The sequence below is a fragment of the Pistacia vera genome, unplaced genomic scaffold, assembly GCF_008641045.1.
Source record: "Pistacia vera cultivar Batoury unplaced genomic scaffold, PisVer_v2 Contig433, whole genome shotgun sequence".
In the NCBI taxonomy this organism is placed as follows: domain Eukaryota; kingdom Viridiplantae; phylum Streptophyta; class Magnoliopsida; order Sapindales; family Anacardiaceae; genus Pistacia; species Pistacia vera.
The window spans coordinates 1,513,014-1,532,125 of record NW_022196261.1 but is presented as its reverse complement, the minus strand read 5'-3'; the positions used below and the strand labels follow the sequence as shown (position 1 = coordinate 1,532,125).

Below are 19,112 nucleotides of genomic sequence, written 5' to 3'. Positions count from 1 at the left end.
TAAAAGCTTTAGATTACCATATATCCGAGGAGAGAATATCAATAATGGACAACAACATAAAATGTTCTCCTTAATTCCCTACTCAAAATAATTATTAACAAAATCAAATTTAACCAACTTGTGATTATTTATCGAATTGATTCAATTTTAATTAAATTTGTATCATTGACAAATTGGAGTAGATCTAAACCGAACTAATTTCATAACATTTGTTATGGTTGAAATCCACCAATAAATCGAACCTAACTATCACAAGATACACATTTCAAGTTCAATTTGGCCTATTTTAATCAGTCAATCCAAAAAAAAAGGGATTGGGATCCAGCTAGATTGAATTTTAATCCTTAATCTTTAGTTAGATGATTTATTAATCAGTATATCTTTGGTTCTTCATGACCAACTCAAATTTGACAATGCCCAACACAATCTAAATTCTCACATAAGCTGGGAGATCGACCGTATCCTCAAGAAAATTCTACTTAAGTTATTAAGGTTTGTTTATCCACCAAACCCTACTTCATGTTTTGCAAATTGAATATAATAAATTCTATTCCCAAAGGGATAAACTTTATTTCTTGAAATAAATTAAATGCATAATCTAATTGGTATAGTTTCATTATCATTGGATAAAGTTTTGAAGGAAGATGATCGAAGCCAGGCAAATTGCTAACAAAGATTTGTTTTTGCTTTCACAAATCTTATTGATTGAAACTTTGTTCCAATTTCCCGCTTTTATTTTTGCCTTTTTTATCATCTTTATAAATTTATGTTCATGCACATTGCACAATTCCATTTCATCAACCTGATAACAACCCAAAAAGAACACCGACAATATGAAGTGGTAAAGCTTTGAAATTATATGTCAAAAAGGGATTCTTTTTTTTTTTTTTTTTTAACCAAATCATTTTTGACAACCCTATTACGTGGTGTTAATATTTGTATATAAAATTGTTTATATATGTGTGTGTGTGTGTGGAGTTTTATTAATTGAATTTTGTGTAAAAATATGAGTACCCACAAGGGAATATGATTAAAACTTAACTACCTCTGCATGGTTGAGTAGTTTGATAAAGAATATTTGATGTATTACTTAAAAAGTCCTAAGTTTGAGTCATTCTTCGATTGCTAATAAGGATAATCACTAGAGTTTTTATCCAATCGATAATTTTAGGGTCCCAGGAGATTAGTTAAAGTACGTATAAATTAGACTAAATACCTTCGGTCATTTTATATATATATATGTGTGTGTGTTCGGTCATTATATATATATATGTGTGTGTGTGTGATTGAAAACTTAGGCCATGAAGAATTGGTTAAATCACGATAAGAATGATTAAGACTAATTAACATAAAGGATGTTCCACAAATCACGATGAGTTTTGAGGGACCACTCACAGATTCATTGCTTCTCTTCAAGCTTATCCGACAAGAAGGCTAATGACATACCATCAACCTAGGCCTTTATTTACTTATTAGAATATGCATCTTGAAAAATCGATTAATTTTATCGACATTCATATTATTTGAAAAAGTATTACAAATCTCATGAAAAGATTGATGTTGCAATCATTTTCGTTTTCATTTTTCTTTGGTTTTATCTTGTAAAATTATGTATACTTATTTACTTATCTTTTTTGTTTATCTAAAAATAAAAAATATTCTATTCTATATTACCAATGTATTAGATCTCAATAATATTAGAACAATTACAATTGACATTTATCCATTTGTATACAAAAATAAGGAAAAAATAGTTAGTATAATATCACTAAACAAACTTATTCAAAAATAATTTTATAATTATTAAATTAATTAAATAAAGAATAAAAAAATTGGGAAAACCATTATTAAATTAGAATTAAGAAAAAACCCAACCCCCAAAATGCCTTTTTTTTTAAGATACATTAAACTCCCAAGAAACCAATATGGTTTAAACTTAAACTATATTGATATTATTATTTTACCATCTATTTATAAATATTCTAAAATATTGAAACAAAATCACTATTTATGCAATTATAAAGAATTCTCATAACAATAAAGATTGATTCATAATTTAATCTAATAATTTTTTTCTTACAATCTTGATGTGATAGTTTATAATTGATTTATTCGTAATTAAACAGTTAAGATTTTTTATAAATTGATTAATTGTGAACTGTTATATTAAGATCATAAAAGAAAGTTTGTACCAATGTTTTAAAAACCAATCGGGGACAAAACCCGACAAGGTGGCTAGGTCCTGGTTCAACTAGTTGAACCAGCTGGTTCAACCGATGACATCATCATACTGATGTCAGCAAAATTACCGTTCTCATAAAGCAAAATTCCAGAATTTGGCTCCAAATCATAAACTCCAGAATAAAAAGTCCTTAGCAAAGTATCATCAAGCATCATTACATCAATAATACAACAAATTACAAATCAAAATAACAAAATGAAGGGAGAAAAATCACATAATAGTTGTTTCAACTTTCAAGTCAACACTTCAATATTTTAACAAAAAATGATCTTCACCCAATGGTCTTCAATCCATCATTCCATCCTCAATTAAAATTCACAATTCACACACCACCTAACAGATGATCGTCATCATTATTAACATCGGCGACATCATCTACAAAAAATTCTAGCAAAAAACGAAAACCATAAGTTAAATCTTTCCATTTAAACTAATTGAATATAAAGTAGCTACTACCACATTGAAATTGCTTAAAAAATTGTAAACAATCTTTTGAAGCATCTGTTGAGTCATAATAAGAAGGGTGATCACCACCATCTATAGGAATAACTCCTTCTCCATATAATGATTGTTCCAATTCATCATAATTAAGCTCACCAACCTCCTCTTCCTTATCAACTATCCATCATTCAGTTTTATCAATACTCTCATAATCAATAGGATCATATGTAATTTTCTTATAATAACTCCTAAAATATGAAAAGTTATTAATCAGAAAATAGCAAGCAAAAATAACATCATATGGTCACTATAAGTAAACAACAAGATTGCAGCTAGGAATCCTAAACTTTGATATCAAAATAAGACTTCAGGAAGCATCACATCTGCCACGTACAACAGCACAACAGTAAAAACATCAACCACTTCCATTTGCAGAATGCCAAATCATAATTCTTATAAAGTAGGTTTTATTCTCTTTCAAACAAAAAGAAAATGCATCAATTGAAGGTTCAATTGGGCCTTGACTTGTTCACATTAATCTTCAATTCTAACACCAATTGTATCCTCAAGCAGTTAGACACTACATCTCAAGTTTTACATTAATCCACAAGATATATAATATGTAAGAACAACTTATTCAAACACACGGAGATAATAAGGCATTTGCAAATTAGTAGTGATAAAGAGGAAACTATAAAGCTTCAATAATTTTATATAAAACCAAGCAGGTGGGCACAAACTAAGCATAAATGTTTCACCTATAACCAGAAAGTAACTTGAAATCACAATTTCTCTTCTAATCAAGAACTAAATGACCCTTATCCTTCTTGCTTAGCTTAACCCAAAAAATTAATTTTTTTGTTCTACAATTTCTTGGCAACCAAACAGAGACCAAGCCATCACATTAAAAAATGCAAATACAAATCAATGTGAAAAAATGGTTACCTGGTGCTGGTAAAGATGAGTTGTCGTTGACTGCCGGAGAGGTGGAGCTCGACTGTGACAGATGAACAGAGCAAAAGACGAGAATGATAAGAACGAAGAAGAGATCGCGACTGGCGACAGTTCCTGAACAAGAAGAAGACGAGAACGACGGTGTAGCTCCCAGATCGACGATGACAGATGAACAGAGCAGATCAGTGGTGAAGAAGAGTGAAGAGAGGACAGAGAAGAGATCGCAAAATGGGAGGAGATTCGCGATACCCCTAGTTGACGACAAACTATGCAGTTGACAATCGGTTGGACCGGACTGGGTTTTAAATCATTAGTTTGTGTAATTAAACAGTCAAAATCTATTTAAATCATTAGTTTGTACAATTAAACAGTCAAAATCTATTGTAAATCGATTAAATACGAACTGTCAGTATAAGTATAATTGAATCACGGAGATAAGCTTAACCGTCAACAGTTGGAGGAGATAATCTTTCGGACACATCGCAAATCTCGAGAAAACCGACACGTAAATGTGAGCGAAACGACAGTTACAGTGACACTGACACAATAATAGTAATTTGACCGAAACAAGACCAAACGCACTCACTGACTCATCAGTTATTGCCGTGTTCTTCTTCTCTGCTGGTTTCTTTTTGCCGGCGGCATGTCGCACGTGTGTCCTCGGTGGCTCACCTGTCAGTCACTACGTCACTTTCATCTTATCGGTTCAGGTCCCAATGTCCTTCGCTTTTCCGCCGTTAATCTTAATTGCGAAATGACAGGGTGTTGTTTGTAGGTTTTAATCGACGGTCTGTCAACCTCCACGTCTGGAATTGTGTGAAAAAGATCTACGGTGGAACATTGTCGGCAAATTAGAATTATGTACAAGTGATTGGACTAGCCTTTGGCTGTGCACATTGTCTTGTCACATGCTTCGCTTTGAGAAAATGTCAGCAACATTGTGAAGAAAATTCTTAAATTAACATTTAGAATTTTATGGTTTAACAAATTAATCATATGATTTTTTTTTTTGTAATTCCAGAAAATATATTCAATTTTGGGATTTTTTTTACTATCTATTTATAAATATTCTAAAATATTGAAACAAAATCACTATTTATGCAATTATAAAGAATTCTCATAACAATAAAGATTGATTCATAATTTAATCTAATAAATTTTTTTTTTACAATCTTAATGTGATAGTTTATAATTGATTTATTCATAATTAAACAGTTAAGATTTTTTATAAATTGATTAATTGTGAACTGTTATATTAAGATCATAAAAGAAAGTTTGTACCAATGTTTTAAAAACCGACCCGGGACAAAACCCGACAAAGTGGCCAGGTCCCGGGTCGATCGGTTCAACCGATGATGTCATCATGCTGATGTTAGCAAAATTACTGTTCACATAATGCAAATTTCCAAAATTTGGCTCCAAATCATGAACTCCAGAATAAAAAGTCATTAGCAAAGCATCATCAAACATCATTACATCAATAATACAACAAATTACAAATCAAAATAACAAAATGAAGAGAGAAAAATCACATAATAGTTGTTTCAACTTTCAAGTCAACACTTCAACATTCTAACAAAAAATGATCTTCACCCAATGGTCTTCAATCCACCTGACAGATGATCGTCATCATTATTAACATCGGCGACATCATCTACAAAAAATTCTAGTAAAAAACAAAAACCATAAGTTAAATCTTCCCATTTAAACTAATTGAATATAAACTAGCTACTACCAAATTGAAATTGCTTAAAAAATTGTAAACAACCTTTTGAAACATCTGTTGAGTCATAATAAGAAGGGTGATCACCACCATCTATAGGAATAGCTCCTTCTCCATATAATGATTGTTCCAATTCATGATAATTAAGCTCACCAACCTCTTCTTCCTCATCAACTATCTACCATTCAGTTTTATTAATACTCTCATAATCAATACTTCAATAGGATCATATGTAATTTTCTTGTAATAACTCCTGAAATATGAAAAATTATTAATCAGAAAATAGCAAGCAAAAATAACATCACATCGTCACTATAAGTAAACAACAAGATTGCAATTAGGAATCCTAAACCTTGATGTCAAAATAAGACTTCAGGAAGCATCACATCTGCCACATACAATAGCACAACAGTAAAAACGTCAACCACTTCCATTTGCAGAATGCCAAATCATAATTCTTATAAAGTAGGTTTTATTCTCTTTCAAACAAGAAGAAAATGCATCAACTAAAGGTTCAATTGGGCCTTGACTAACAGTCATGCTCTCGTTCACATTAATCTTCAATTCTAACACCAATTGTATCCTCAAGCAGTTAGACACTACATCTCAAGTTTTACATTAATCCACAAGATATATGATATGTAAGAACAACTTATTCAAACACATGGAGATAGTAAGGCCTTTGCAGATTAGTAGTGATAAAGAGGAAACTATAAAGCTTCAATAATTTTATATAAAACCAAGTAGGTAGGCACAAAATAAGCATAAATGTTTCACCTATAACAGAAGGTAACTTGAAATCACAATTTCCCTTCTAATCAAGCACTAAATGACCCTAATCCTTGCTTAGCTTAACCCAAAAAAATTAATTTTTTTGTTCTACAATTTCTTGGCAACCAAACAGAGACCAAGCCATCACATTAAAAAATGCAAATACAAATCAATTTGAAAAAATGGTTACTTGGTGCTAGTGAAGATGAGCTATCGTTGACTGCCAGAGAGGTGGAGTTCAATTGTGACAGATGAACAAAGCAGAAGACAAGAATGACGAAAACGAACAAGAGATCGCGACTGGCGACAGTTCTTGAGCAAGAAGAAGACGAGAACAACGGTATAGCTTTCAGATCGACGATGACAGATGAACAGAGCAGATCGGTAGTAAAGAAGAGTGAAGAGAGGACATAGAAAAGATTGCGAAATGGGAGGAGATTCGCAGTACCCCAGTTGATGATGAAGGCTGAAGCGACTAGATTCGATAGTGAAGGGGAGACTCCGGTGGATGATGAAATCTTTCAGACCAAAAGTGAGGGAAGTGGCATGAAAATAGGGGGGAAATTGTTGATAACTTGATATTTGCTTAGGGATAGGAGGTTTAATGTTTAATTTTTATATAATATGGGTTTAATTAATATTTTTACTTTTTAAGTTTTTTAATTTAGCATTTTAGCTAACTCGGTTTCTGTAAAAATAACGGTTGGATCAACGCGTGCTATAATACACTGGTCCAATCGCGAATGAAACTGGACAGGCTAATAATGTTGGGTTTAAGGCTCATCTAGCCTGATTAGTTGACAAGGTCTCAATTGAACTAGTTCAATAGAGTGATCGGATCGAATTTTAAAACATTGGTTTTTACAATTAAACAGTCAAAATATATTGTAAATGATTAATTACGAACTGCCATTATAAGTATAATTGAATCACGGAGATAAACTTAACCGTCAACAGTTGGAGGAGATGATTTTTCGGACACACCGCAAATCTCGAGAAAACCGACACGTAAATGTGAGCGAAACGACAGTTACAGTGGCACTGACACAACAATAGTAATTTGACCGAAACAAGACCAAACGCACTCACTGACTCATCAGTTATTGCCGTGTTCGTCTTGTTCTTCTTCTCAGTTGGTTTCTTTTTGCCGGCGGCATGTCGCACGTGTGTCCTCGGTGGCTCACCTGTCTGTCACTACGTCACTTTCATCTTATCGGTTCAGGTCCCAATGCCCTTCGCTTTTCCGCCGTTTATCTTAATTGCGAAATGACAGGGTGTTGTTTGTAGGTTTTAATCGACGGTCTGTCAACCTCCACGTCTGGAATTGTGTGAAAAAGATCTACGGTGGAACATTGTCGGCAAATTAGAATTATGTACAAGTGATTGGACTAGCCTTTGGCTGTGCACATTGTCTTGTCACATGCTTTGCTTTGAGAAAATGTCAGCAACATTGTGAAGAAAATTATTAAGTTAACATTTAGAATTTTATGGTTTAACAAATTAATCATATGATTTTTTTTATAATTCCAGAAAATATATTCAATTTTGGGATTTTTTTTATGTGGGTGTTAAGTGTAGAGGTTTTAATATATATATATTTTTTTTAAACTATCCTTTAAGATTTTAGAACAAATAAAAAATATGAAATGATTACTTTGATTTCATTTCTGTTAACGACGTCGTTTCAAATCAGAATAATCAGATCAATTCATCCCCAACATTTAATTTGTTTTCTAAGCTTTGCTTTTAGATTTTATTATTCTTCTATTTTATATAGATTTATTTAACACTAGTTACGGATGGTTAAATTAAAATATTCATGGTAGGATCTTTTTTATTAAAACTTTCAATTAACATAAATGAGTGCTGAATTTTTAAACCAATTATTTCAGTCATAATTTAAGGTAAAAAAATCCTAGTTTATATATTTAATCTCACATCAAATAATTTATATTATTTTTAATGTAAATATAACTATATTTACAAAATAGTACTACAATTATAGGAGTAAGGTCACACAAAATTTTTATATAAAATGTAATGCAAATTGATATGATATTAGAGTTACATTTATAAATTAATTTAGGCTAGAGCTTCCTATTCTCTATCAAATAAAAAATCAAATTAGTTAAGGGTGTGATACTTTCAATTTTTTTCTATGTTCTTAAAATTTTAAATGTTATGTAATTATTTATTATAGGAAGAAAAATTAGAATGCAAATTTAAATAATTTACTTGTACAATTATTATATCATTAGCCCCAATTAATTTTGATTTTCTTTTATGATTTTACTAAAATTCTGAAATCTATTAGTAAAGAGAAAATCATTATAAACCCAAAAATATTAAAAAAAAAAAATCGTTTCCTAGAATCTCTCAAAATAGTATTTCTTTTGAGAAATAAAAATTACTAACAATTTATTTAAGCTAGCTATATGATTTCATATGTTATCATGTTAAGACTTAACGTCCTATGATTTGTAATTTACCAGTCCACAAAACCCATTTTATAATAAATCATTAAGAACATTTATATTCAATCTCAATATTTTACAAGAAAAAAAATTAAAACATGGTTCTCACAATATATTTATAATACAAGACTTAGGTTTCACACCCAAAAAACTGAGGGTCTACACGTGAACTACATGTTCAATTATAGAGAAGACAGACACAATATATTTTATATGGTGTATATTTAATAAAATTGTGTCCCCATTAAGTGATGTGGTTCTACAATTATTACCATTTTCTTAAAATAAAAAACAAAAAAATAATAAATTACAGTGGGCAACTTCTTGGATGTGGCTTACATTATGTTCGGTGCTCCCCTCTTGTTTGGTAAAATTGTTTTTTATTTATATGCATATGAAGTTTGAGGGAGACTCTCCTATGTTACTTAATTGTGTTATTATTTATTAATATAAGAGAATTAATGAAGATTCATGAAATTAATGGTAAAACATACGATATGAAATATCTCAAATGAAATGTTAAAGATTTGCAAAAAAAAATAAATAAATAAATAACTGAGAAGCTAATGCTTATAATAGCAAGGAAGAATTACTAATTAGTAATTAAATTTACATAATGTTCTTATTGATTTGGATATGAATCGGATAATTAGAAATTAACAAATCCATTAGTGTTGTAATTTCAACATTACCAACCTTTTGTCGAGTTGATATTATTTATTAATTAAATTGTTAAACTCCACTATAACAAAAAAGATTTAGTGTCACAAAGAAAGATTAAAATAATTGAAAGGATTAAAGGGATGAAGTGAAAGAGATTAATTAAACTAAGTCCAACAGTTAATTAACAAACTAATCAAGATTTGCTCCCTGAAATAGATTATTCATTTAATTTATATAAAATAAAATATCATTGTCACCATTAAAACTTAACAAGATACAACTATACCTTATTAATTTTCTCAAAAATCATCAGAAAAAATATGTCCGCTAATAATAATTAGCCTAANAAATTAATGTATATGTTACTTTCATTATGTAAAGAATTTAATATATAAAATAAAGAAAATTTTCGGACCCATTATTTTTACTGATATGCATATGTGTTTACATCATATTATATATTTCCCAAGTATACTAGCTAGAAAGAGTTACTACAAAATATCTCAAATGAAATGTCAAAGATTTGTAAAAAATAAATAAATAAATAACGAGAAGCTAATGCTTATAATAGCAAGGAAGAATTACTAATTAGTAATTAAATTTACATAATGTTCTTATTGATTTGGATATGAATCGGATAATTAGAAATTAACAAAGCCATTAGTGTTGTAATTTCAACATTACCAACCTTTTGTCGAGTTGATACTATTTATTAATTAAAGAGTAAACGGCATGTACCCACCCAAGATTAAGTGAAATCACAGGTCGGTACCCCTGATTTCATAAATTTCAGATTCCCACCCTTAAACAGACGTCGTTAGTGACGGCATAGAGAAAAATGGTTCTTTTACCAAATTACCCTTGGACCTTCTCCTTCTTCATCTCCCCTTCTGTTCTTCAGAACCCATTCCAAACCCACCACAGCCGGCCAAACTACCACCACAACCGGCCCATATTTTTTCCCAACACCAGCTAGCCAAACCACCACCACAACCGACCCTTCTTCTTTCCCAACACCAGCCGGCCAAACCACCACCACTACAGCCGGCCATTCTTCTTTCCCAACACCAGCCAGCCAAACCACCACCATATTCGGCCCTTCTTCTTTCCCAATACATTCACCACAACACACAACAGTCAAAATAAAACATCAAACAAAAAACTAAATCAAAAATCAATTCCACAACCCAATCAAACTCCCATTTCAACTAATTTCACAAAACCCAAAGTTGAGTGGCGGCGACAAACGGCGAGCAATCATGGTCGGGAAGGTTGGGGATTTTGAAGGAGAGATGCTTGTGAGTGCAAGGGTGGTGTCGTTTGGGGTTGAGGCCGCCAAAATCAACCAGAATTCGACTGGAGACAATCACACAATGCATAGAAAAACCCAGCTGTTGTTGGCATTTTCCAAGTTGGAATGGTGGTTTCAGTTGAGAAAAGGCTGGAGTTTTGTTGTGGGAGGTTTAAAGAGGCAAATGGTGGTGGTTTTGGATGAAAAAAAAGTTGGAAAAGTGGCAAAAAGGACGATGGCTGGACTGATTTCAGAATACGCCCAAGGTGTCCTTTGCGCGATCTGCAGGGTGGCGGATCAAGGGGTTTTGGTAGGGTGGGGTTGGGAGATTGGATGGTGGTGGCGGGGCGTCAAGACGCCGTTGGAATCAAGCGGGTGGGCCTGAAACGCAACCATTTTGAGATGGAGTTTTGAGATGTGAAGGGAAAAAGAAGAAGATGGGAGGAGGCAAAGATGAAGAAGAAATGAGAAGGGAAGAGAGAAGAAGGAGAAAAATACCATTTTAGCCTTTAACTGTTAAAATAAAGGAAACAATGTCCATTTAAGGGTGAAAATCTGGAATTTATGAAATCAAAGATAACAACCTAAGATTTCACTAAACCATGGGTTGAAACATGTCGTTTACTCTTAATTAAACTGTTAAACTCCACTATAACAAAAAAGATTGAGTGTCACAAACAAAGATTAAAATAATTGAAAGGATTAAAGGGATGAAGTGAAAGCGATTAATTAAACTAAGTCCAACAGTTAATTAACAAACTAATCAAGATTTGCTCCCTGAAATAGATTATTCATTTAATTTATATAAAATAAAATATCATTGTCACCATTAAAATTTAACAAGATACAACTATACCTTATTAATTTTCTCAAAAATCATCAGAAAAAATATGTCCGCTAATAATAATTAGCCTAAACCCTAACTAAAACCTCACCTTTATCAATCGATAAATTTCTAAATTATTAATTTTTTTTATTTTAACTTAGAGAAGAGTAAAATTTATAAATATTAACTCCCCGACATTCACGTGGGTTGTTAAACCAATAAAATTCCTAACCCACAAGAGTCGCCATTTTGCCACGCAGCTCAAACCTATTGGCTGTAGCTGGATCATACGAAGCAGAACTCCAACTTTATTAAAATTCTAGCGGCATTTATTTATTTTAATAAAAAAAATAAAAATTATTTTCATTCTCTATCAATAGTCAATACCGATAGCTTGGCAAAGGGGCTGTTGAGTTTGAGAGAGAAGTAGTGAATATAAAGATATAATAATAATTGTTATTATTATAAAAACAAAGGCTCACTTTGTTCTCATTCTCAACCCTCTTCCCTTCTTCGAGGAGATCATTTTTTTTTTTTTCCGAGAAAGAGATGCAAAAACAAAGCCAAAAGATGCAAAAGCAAAGCCAAAAGAGAGATATGGAAGTGACAAAGTCTAGATTCCGAAGAATCTGTGTTTTCTGTGGCAGCAGTTCTGGAAACAAAACTAGCTACCAAGAAGCCGCTGTTTCCTTGGGCAAAGAACTGGTAATAACTCAGCAAGTCTTAATTTGTTCCTATTATTTTTACAAAACGTTTTCATGAAATTTTTTCATTTGTTAAAGCTTCGATTTGAATCCCATTTACTTAGTTTCTTTCATGCATTTCCCTGGAAATCTTGTTCAATGTATCTTGCTCATAGTTGAGGAAGAATTTTCTGTTCATGACGTGAAATGAATTGATTAAGTGCATTGAATGTTGTTATTCTCAAGTGGGTTGGTTTGGTTTTTGGTTGTGTTTATTAAAATGAAAGAATTAAAGGTTTTCTGAGCGTGGGGTTATGATTGTTAATGGACAAAATGGTAGCTAAAGAAGAGAAGGTTTAGGGTTTATGTTTGGCAAGAATGAATGAATGAAGAAATGAATGAAGCTAGCTGTAACCTGGCTGTCAGTTGAGCAGCCTTTTTGCATGATCTTTAGTTTGTGATTTTATTTTAAAAACAAAGAAAACAAAAACCAAAAATAATATGAAAAACATTTCTTTCTCTCTCTCTTTCTTGCTTTTCTCTGGAGTAGAAGCAAACGTGCTATCTAGATATCATGACTCTTTTGAGCGTGTTCTTGCATTGCTCGCTTCCATAAACATCCATCACCAAACCTTCATGATTTTTATTTATGGGTTCAATGTAAAAAATGTTAAATAAATGGTTTATTATAATTGGGATTTGTGAAACCTGTGTTGATGGTTTGGTTTTCAATGAAGGTGGAGAGAAAGATTGATCTGGTATATGGAGGAGGGAGCGTGGGCTTGATGGGTCTTGTTTCTCAAGCTGTTCATGATGGTGGGCGCCATGTTCTAGGGTTTGTTTCTCTACATTATTACTCAAAACATTTTTATTTGAAGTTTTCCATGCAAGTTTCTTCTATTTTCTATTAAGTGGGTTCTTAGAAATAATGCCTCTTTAAGGAAAAAAAAAAAAAAAAGATTGAGTCTTCTTAATTTGTGTAGAGTTTTGTTCAGTTTGTAAAGTTTTTACTTTAAGTCCTTGAAATTGTCAGTCCTCACTGGGATTTTCCTGTTATAAGGATAAGACATTGAAAAAGCTAAGTTTGATATAAAGTTTGTGAACTTTTTTTGAGCGCCTCCTTTTTCCTTTTAGTCCCGAAAAGCAACACAAAATCCTGTTTTATAAAGTGACATTTTGCCCCTTGGGACCTAAATCATTGAGTTCTTCTGTTGATTATGTCCCATTTAATTCAAAACCTGATCAAATAATGGTGCTAATTATTTATTTTCATGTTGTTTTGTTTTGCAGAGTTATTCCCAGAACTCTGATGCCTAGAGAGGTAAAATTTTTAGAATCTTTGAAACCAATCTCTTCTGATTTAGATTTTTGTGTGTGTAAACTTGTCCTTTATTGTGCTTGTTTGTACGAAAGAATTGAAACTATATCATTATTTTTATGTAAATTACTTCTTTTATTCCATTTTTAATCCATTCTGATTCTTAGCATAGTAAGTCGACCATGTCAGTATTTAGTTATTTGTGAGCATGTGCTTGTTTAATTAATCAATGTTCTGAAAAAAGTGTAAAATGTTTTACAAATTTTACCTGGAATGCATTTTTTTTATGTCAAGTTAATTATAAAATTTCTTAAATATTGATGAAAAACTTACATGGCTTTCCATTATTATAGATAACTGGGGAAACTGTTGGAGAAGTTAGAGCCGTCTCTGACATGCACCAGAGAAAAGCCGAGATGGCCCGACAAGCCGATGCATTCATCGCCCTACCCGGTATAAACACGATCCTTTTGTTCGACAATTTTCTTTCTGTCCCATTTCGATTTGTATTAATATGATAATTGTAAAACCAATTTTTAATTAACAGGCGGGTATGGCACCCTCGAAGAATTGCTCGAAGTCATAACATGGGCGCAGCTCGGAATCCACGATAAACCTGTACGCAACATTGCCTTTTTTCTTTCTTGTTTCCTTACGAGTTGACTCGGAATTTATTTGAATTAATTTCTGGTGTTCCATTCAATCAAACAAGGCTTTAGTTGACCAGTTTCAGATAATGAATCTTCCTGATTGTGAAGTATAAATAGAAAAATAAGAATCAATGCATGTGCAATATCAACCGGATTCACATGGAAAGATAGTCGAAGATATGATAATCCAATAATCATACTGTTAAGTGATTTGGAAGATTTGATTAAGAGAATCTCCGTTTGGGTTGGAGGGTTATTAAGTTAAATTAATATTGGTCAAAAAAAAGGTTCTTGTTTTGTTTTTGTCTGAATCAACTATCGCAAAATCTTTGGACTTGAATATTGTTATATTCTTTACCCCGTAACTTAAAAGTTGTTTGTTCCTATTTCTTATTCCAGGTTGGTCTTTTGAATGTTGATGGCTTCTACAATTCCTTATTGTCTTTCGTCGATAAAGCCGTTGATGAAGGCTTCATCTCACCGACAGCACGTCGCATTCTCGTATCCGCCCCGACAGCAAAACAATTATTTAGACAACTTGAGGTTAATACTCTTAAGAAAACACTATAATTTGTTCCAATTTTTGGCATAATTTAGACACTTATTCACTCTTGTTTAATCATGTTTCAGGAGTATGTTCCTGAGTATGATGAAATAACATCAAAGTTGGTGTGGGAGGAAAGGCTTGCTTATGTTCCTGAATCCGGTGTTGCCACGTCGTACCTCGTTTGATCGAAACATAGAAATGACACCCCTTTCTTTTTGCGTATTTAGTATATAGGTATATACGGTCCTTATACCGTAGATGTTGAGCACAGTAACTTCTAGTTCATTTTGGAATTGAGGCAGCACACATAGTCTCAAATACTATACAAAATTGTGAAAAAAAAAAAGACAAAAGAAGTGTCACACCAGCTCTTTTTGTGAACTCTTGAAGAAAATGAATTATCATTAGTACTCAATCTATTTGTTTAATTATTTTTTTATTTAGCTAAACAGGAAACATGATCACTATTTCCCAAGCAAATGATTTTAACTTTTCTTTATGATATTCTCAATGCTTCTCAATTGTACATATAATTACATACATTGAGGGGTTCGATTATAGTATTGGGATAGTATATAGTAGAGTTATAATACTGAATGGTAGATTTAATTATAGCATGGTGTGAATTAATTCAGATAATTACACAGATTTAAGGATTAGATTATAATATTTTGATAGTTTATAGTAGAGTTATAATATTGAATTAATAGATTTAATCATAGCAATAAATGAGAGACATGTGTACCATTTATTTCGTAAACTTCCCTTTTAAGATTAAATAGTGAATTTATAGGGAAGGGTAAACGTTACCCCCTCTATATATATCTTCATTTACCGTCGGTAATTTTTTTTATCAAAGGATTAGAAAAAATATTTTATAAATTTGTTGAAATGTTAATCAGAACTTGCATGATTTACTTTTACTGGGCCCTTAATTTGGGTTGTAACATTCTTTGGTGTTGCGTGTGATTTTTTCATTAAGCTCGGAGAAGTCAGAGTTTTGTAAAGTTATAGTTCGATTCGGAATCAGTTTCGCTCAAACAATTATCCAACCCAACATAAACTCATCGAGACATAGCTTGACCTAGCATAAGCTAGTCGTGACCAATCTCGACAATTATTCAAGCAAATTACAGATAAACTCAGATCCCGGATATTTCAAAAGGGATCAGATCGACAGCAATAATAGCGCAATCTCAACGCTCAATCGCGAGAATGTCGGAGTTGCATTCCAGTCTTGATTGTAATTCCTTTAATTTCGCTCTTTCCTTTGTACCAAACTTGTATATAAACCTCTTTCAACGATGGAAAAAGGTTAGCAAATATTTCTAGGAATTGTACTACTCTCTTGTAAGCTCTCAAAGCAAAATAAGAAAAACAGTGGACATAGGCTCAAGATCATACATTGCCGAACCACTTTAAAAACATTTTATGTCATTTACATTAGTGCACTTTATATTCATACTTTGCTGGTTATCATTAATCACACACACACCCTTTCCGATTTCATCAAGGTCAATCGGATCACTCTAATTAGTGTAAATCTTGCATAGTATTATATTCTAATTACATATGACCATATGTTGGTGAGTTTAATGGAATTTTCCCTATCATGAATAACAATTTTCCTTCTGATTTTTCCCAGGGTTTTTGTGGCTTCTTCTATTTTCTATTAAGTGGGTTCTTAGAAATAATGCCTCTTTAAGGAAAAAAAAAAAAAAAGATTGAGTCTTCTTAATTTGTGTAGAGTTTTGTTCAGTTTGTAAAGTTTTTACTTAGTCCTTGAAATTGTCAGTCCCCTGGGATTTTCCTGTTATAAGGATAAGACATTGAAAGCTAAGTTTGATATAAAGTTTGTGAACTTTTTTGAGCGCCTCCTTTTTCTTTTAGTCCCGAAAAGCAACACAAAATCCTGTTTTATAAAGTGACATTTTGCCCCTTGGGACCTAAATCATTGATTTCTTCTGTGTTGATTGTCCCATTTAATCAAAACCTGATCAAATAATGGTGCTATTATTTATTTTCATGTTGTTTGCTTTGCAGAGTTTCCCAGAACTCTGATGCCTAGAGAGGTAAAATTTTTAGAATCTTTGAAACCAATCTCTTCGATTTAGATTTTGGGTGTGTAAACTTGTCCTTTATTGTGCTTGATTGTACGAAAGAATTGAAACTATATCATTATTTTTATGTAAATTACTTCTTTTATTCCATTTTAATCCATTCTGATTCTTAGCATGTAAGTCGACCATGTCAGTATTTAGTTATTTGTGAGCATGTCTTGTTTAATTAATGAATGTTCTGGAAAAAGTGTAAAATGTTTTACAAATTTTACCTGGAATGCATTGTTTTTGTCAAGTTAATTATAAAATTTCTTAAATATTGATGAAAAACTTACAGGCTTTCCATTATATAGATCAGATAGCTTGGCAAAGGTGCTGTTGAGTTTGAGAGAGAAGTAGTGAATATAAATATATAATAATAATTGTTATTATTATAAAAACAAAGACTCACTTTGTTCTCATTCTCAACCCTCTTCCCTTCTTCGAGGAGATCATTTTTTTTTTTTTCCGAGAAAGAGATGCAAAAACAAAGCCAAAAGATGCAAAAGCAAAGCCAAAAGAGAGATATGGAAGTGACAAAGTCTAGATTCCGAAGAATCTGTGTTTTCTGTGGTAGCAGTTCTGGAAACAAAACTAGCTACCAAGAAGCCGCCGTTGCCTTGGGCAAAGAACTGGTAATAACTCAGCAAGTCTTAATTTGTTCATATTATTTTTACAAAACGTTTTCATGAAATTTTTTCATTTGTTAAAGCTTCGATTTGAATCCCATTTACTTAGTTTCTTTCATGCATTTCCCTGGAAATCTTTTTCAATGTATCTTGCTCATAGTTGAGGAAGAATTTTCTGTTCATGACGTGAAATGAATTGATTAAGTGCATTGAATGTTGTTATTCTCAAGTGGGTTGGTTTGGTTTTTGGTTGTGTTTATTAAAATGAAAGAATTAAAGGTTTTCTGAACGTGGGGTTATGATTGTTAATGGACAAAATGGTAGCTAGAGAAGAGAAGGTTTAGGGTTTATGTTTGGCAAGAATGAATGAATGAAGAAATGAATGAAGCTAGCTGTAACCTGGCTGTCAGTTGAGCAGCCTTTTTGCATGATCTTTAGTTTGTGATTTTATTTTAAAAACAAAGAAAACAAAAACCAAAAATAATATGAAAAACATTTCTTTATCTCTCTCTTTCTTGCTTTTCTCTGGAGTAGAAGCAAACGTGCTATCTAGATATCATGACTCTTTTGAGCGTGTTCTTGCATTGCTCGCTTCCATAAACATCCATCACCAAACCTTCATGATTTTTATTTATGGGTTCAATGTAAAAAATGTTAAATAAATGGTTTATTATAATTGGGATTTGTGAAACGTGTGTTGATGGTTTGGTTTTCAATGAAGGTGGAGAGAAAGATTGATCTGGTATATGGAGGAGGGAGCGTGGGCTTGATGGGTCTTGTTTCTCAAGCTGTTCATGATGGTGGGCGCCATGTTCTAGGGTTTGTTTCTCTACATTATTACTCAAACATTTTTATTTGAAGTTTTCCATGCAAGTTTNAAAGCTACAATAGTGTTGAACGACACTGTCGAAAGACAATGACTGATCTCACTTGTCGAGGTTGTTTGGTGACACCTAGTGCAACACATGGATGCTTGCTGTAGGCAAGTTCACTAGACTGACCCACTAGAGGATTCCATATGGATGGTAACCCTAGTGTCTATAGAACAAATCCTCTAGGTGCATGTGATCCTTAGACTTGAGATCACCGGAGCACCTTGTGCACCGATTTGTGTAGTTTGACACTAGCCTAATGTAGTTCTATTCAGAGCTGTCAATACGGTGGTGATTGGCTACATCAAGGAGTATATCAAGACTATGGTGGATAGACAGAGGATTCATCACTCCCGGGTACGGAGAAGTTATCTCACTGCGCAATTCAGTAAATGGCAATGACACTAAAACTGTGGCCACAGTGGGATTGAGTTGTTGCTCTATCCAGTTTATTGTACAGGTCATTGGTCCAGTAACTGAATACATAATATCGAGAGTAACCGAAGGTTGACACTATTTCTATGCCTAGGTCTCATCGAGATAACGAATGATCAAATGATCAAATTGTATGGTAACCATATCGTTGGCAAATAGCTACTTCGCTGAATTCGAATCTATCAGGTGGTCATGATGTCTAGCTAGGGGTCAATCTTGGTCTGTGTGTAGTGAGACGACTAATTGGTGTTAATCGCGATACTATACATTACCGGTATGATGAGGAGCTTATGGCTCACATACATAGAAGATAATTTAAGAACCAGTTTATAAGAAGGGTGTTTTTTCGTCTTTTTAGACGAAATGGTATTTTAGTAATTTCACAGTACAATTAAATTTACTAAGGTTGTAGCCTTTATTTAATTTGATATTAAAATTAAATAAGTGAGATTACGTTTAAATATGTGTTCGCATACATTTAAATAAATTATCAT

General features: G+C 32.4%; 1 protein-coding gene across 1 annotated transcript; it reads left to right on the top strand.

Moving 5' to 3' along the window:
* The first annotated feature begins 11,955 nt into the window (after positions 1 to 11,955).
* LOC116143890 (cytokinin riboside 5'-monophosphate phosphoribohydrolase LOG7-like) lies at positions 11,956 to 14,874 on the top strand. Its single transcript, XM_031429338.1, has 7 exons — positions 11,956 to 12,090; positions 12,806 to 12,903; positions 13,359 to 13,389; positions 13,740 to 13,839; positions 13,934 to 14,004; positions 14,436 to 14,579; positions 14,667 to 14,874. Exons 1-7 carry the CDS (start codon positions 11,956 to 11,958, stop codon positions 14,766 to 14,768), a joined length of 681 nt encoding a protein of 226 aa, XP_031285198.1. The 3' UTR covers positions 14,769 to 14,874.
* Positions 14,875 to 19,112: the final 4,238 nt, after the last annotated feature.

Bases quoted from the DNA above. Each gene is read 5' to 3' on its own strand.
- LOC116143890 (XM_031429338.1), top strand. From the start codon at position 11,956: ATGCAAAAGCAAAGCCAAAAGAGAGATATGGAAGTGACAAAGTCTAGA. The intron at 14,005-14,435 runs GTACGCAACATT...TTCTTATTCCAG, and splicing joins TCGGAATCCACGATAAACCT to GTTGGTCTTTTGAATGTTGA. The intron at 14,580-14,666 runs GTTAATACTCTT...ATCATGTTTCAG, and splicing joins AATTATTTAGACAACTTGAG to GAGTATGTTCCTGAGTATGA.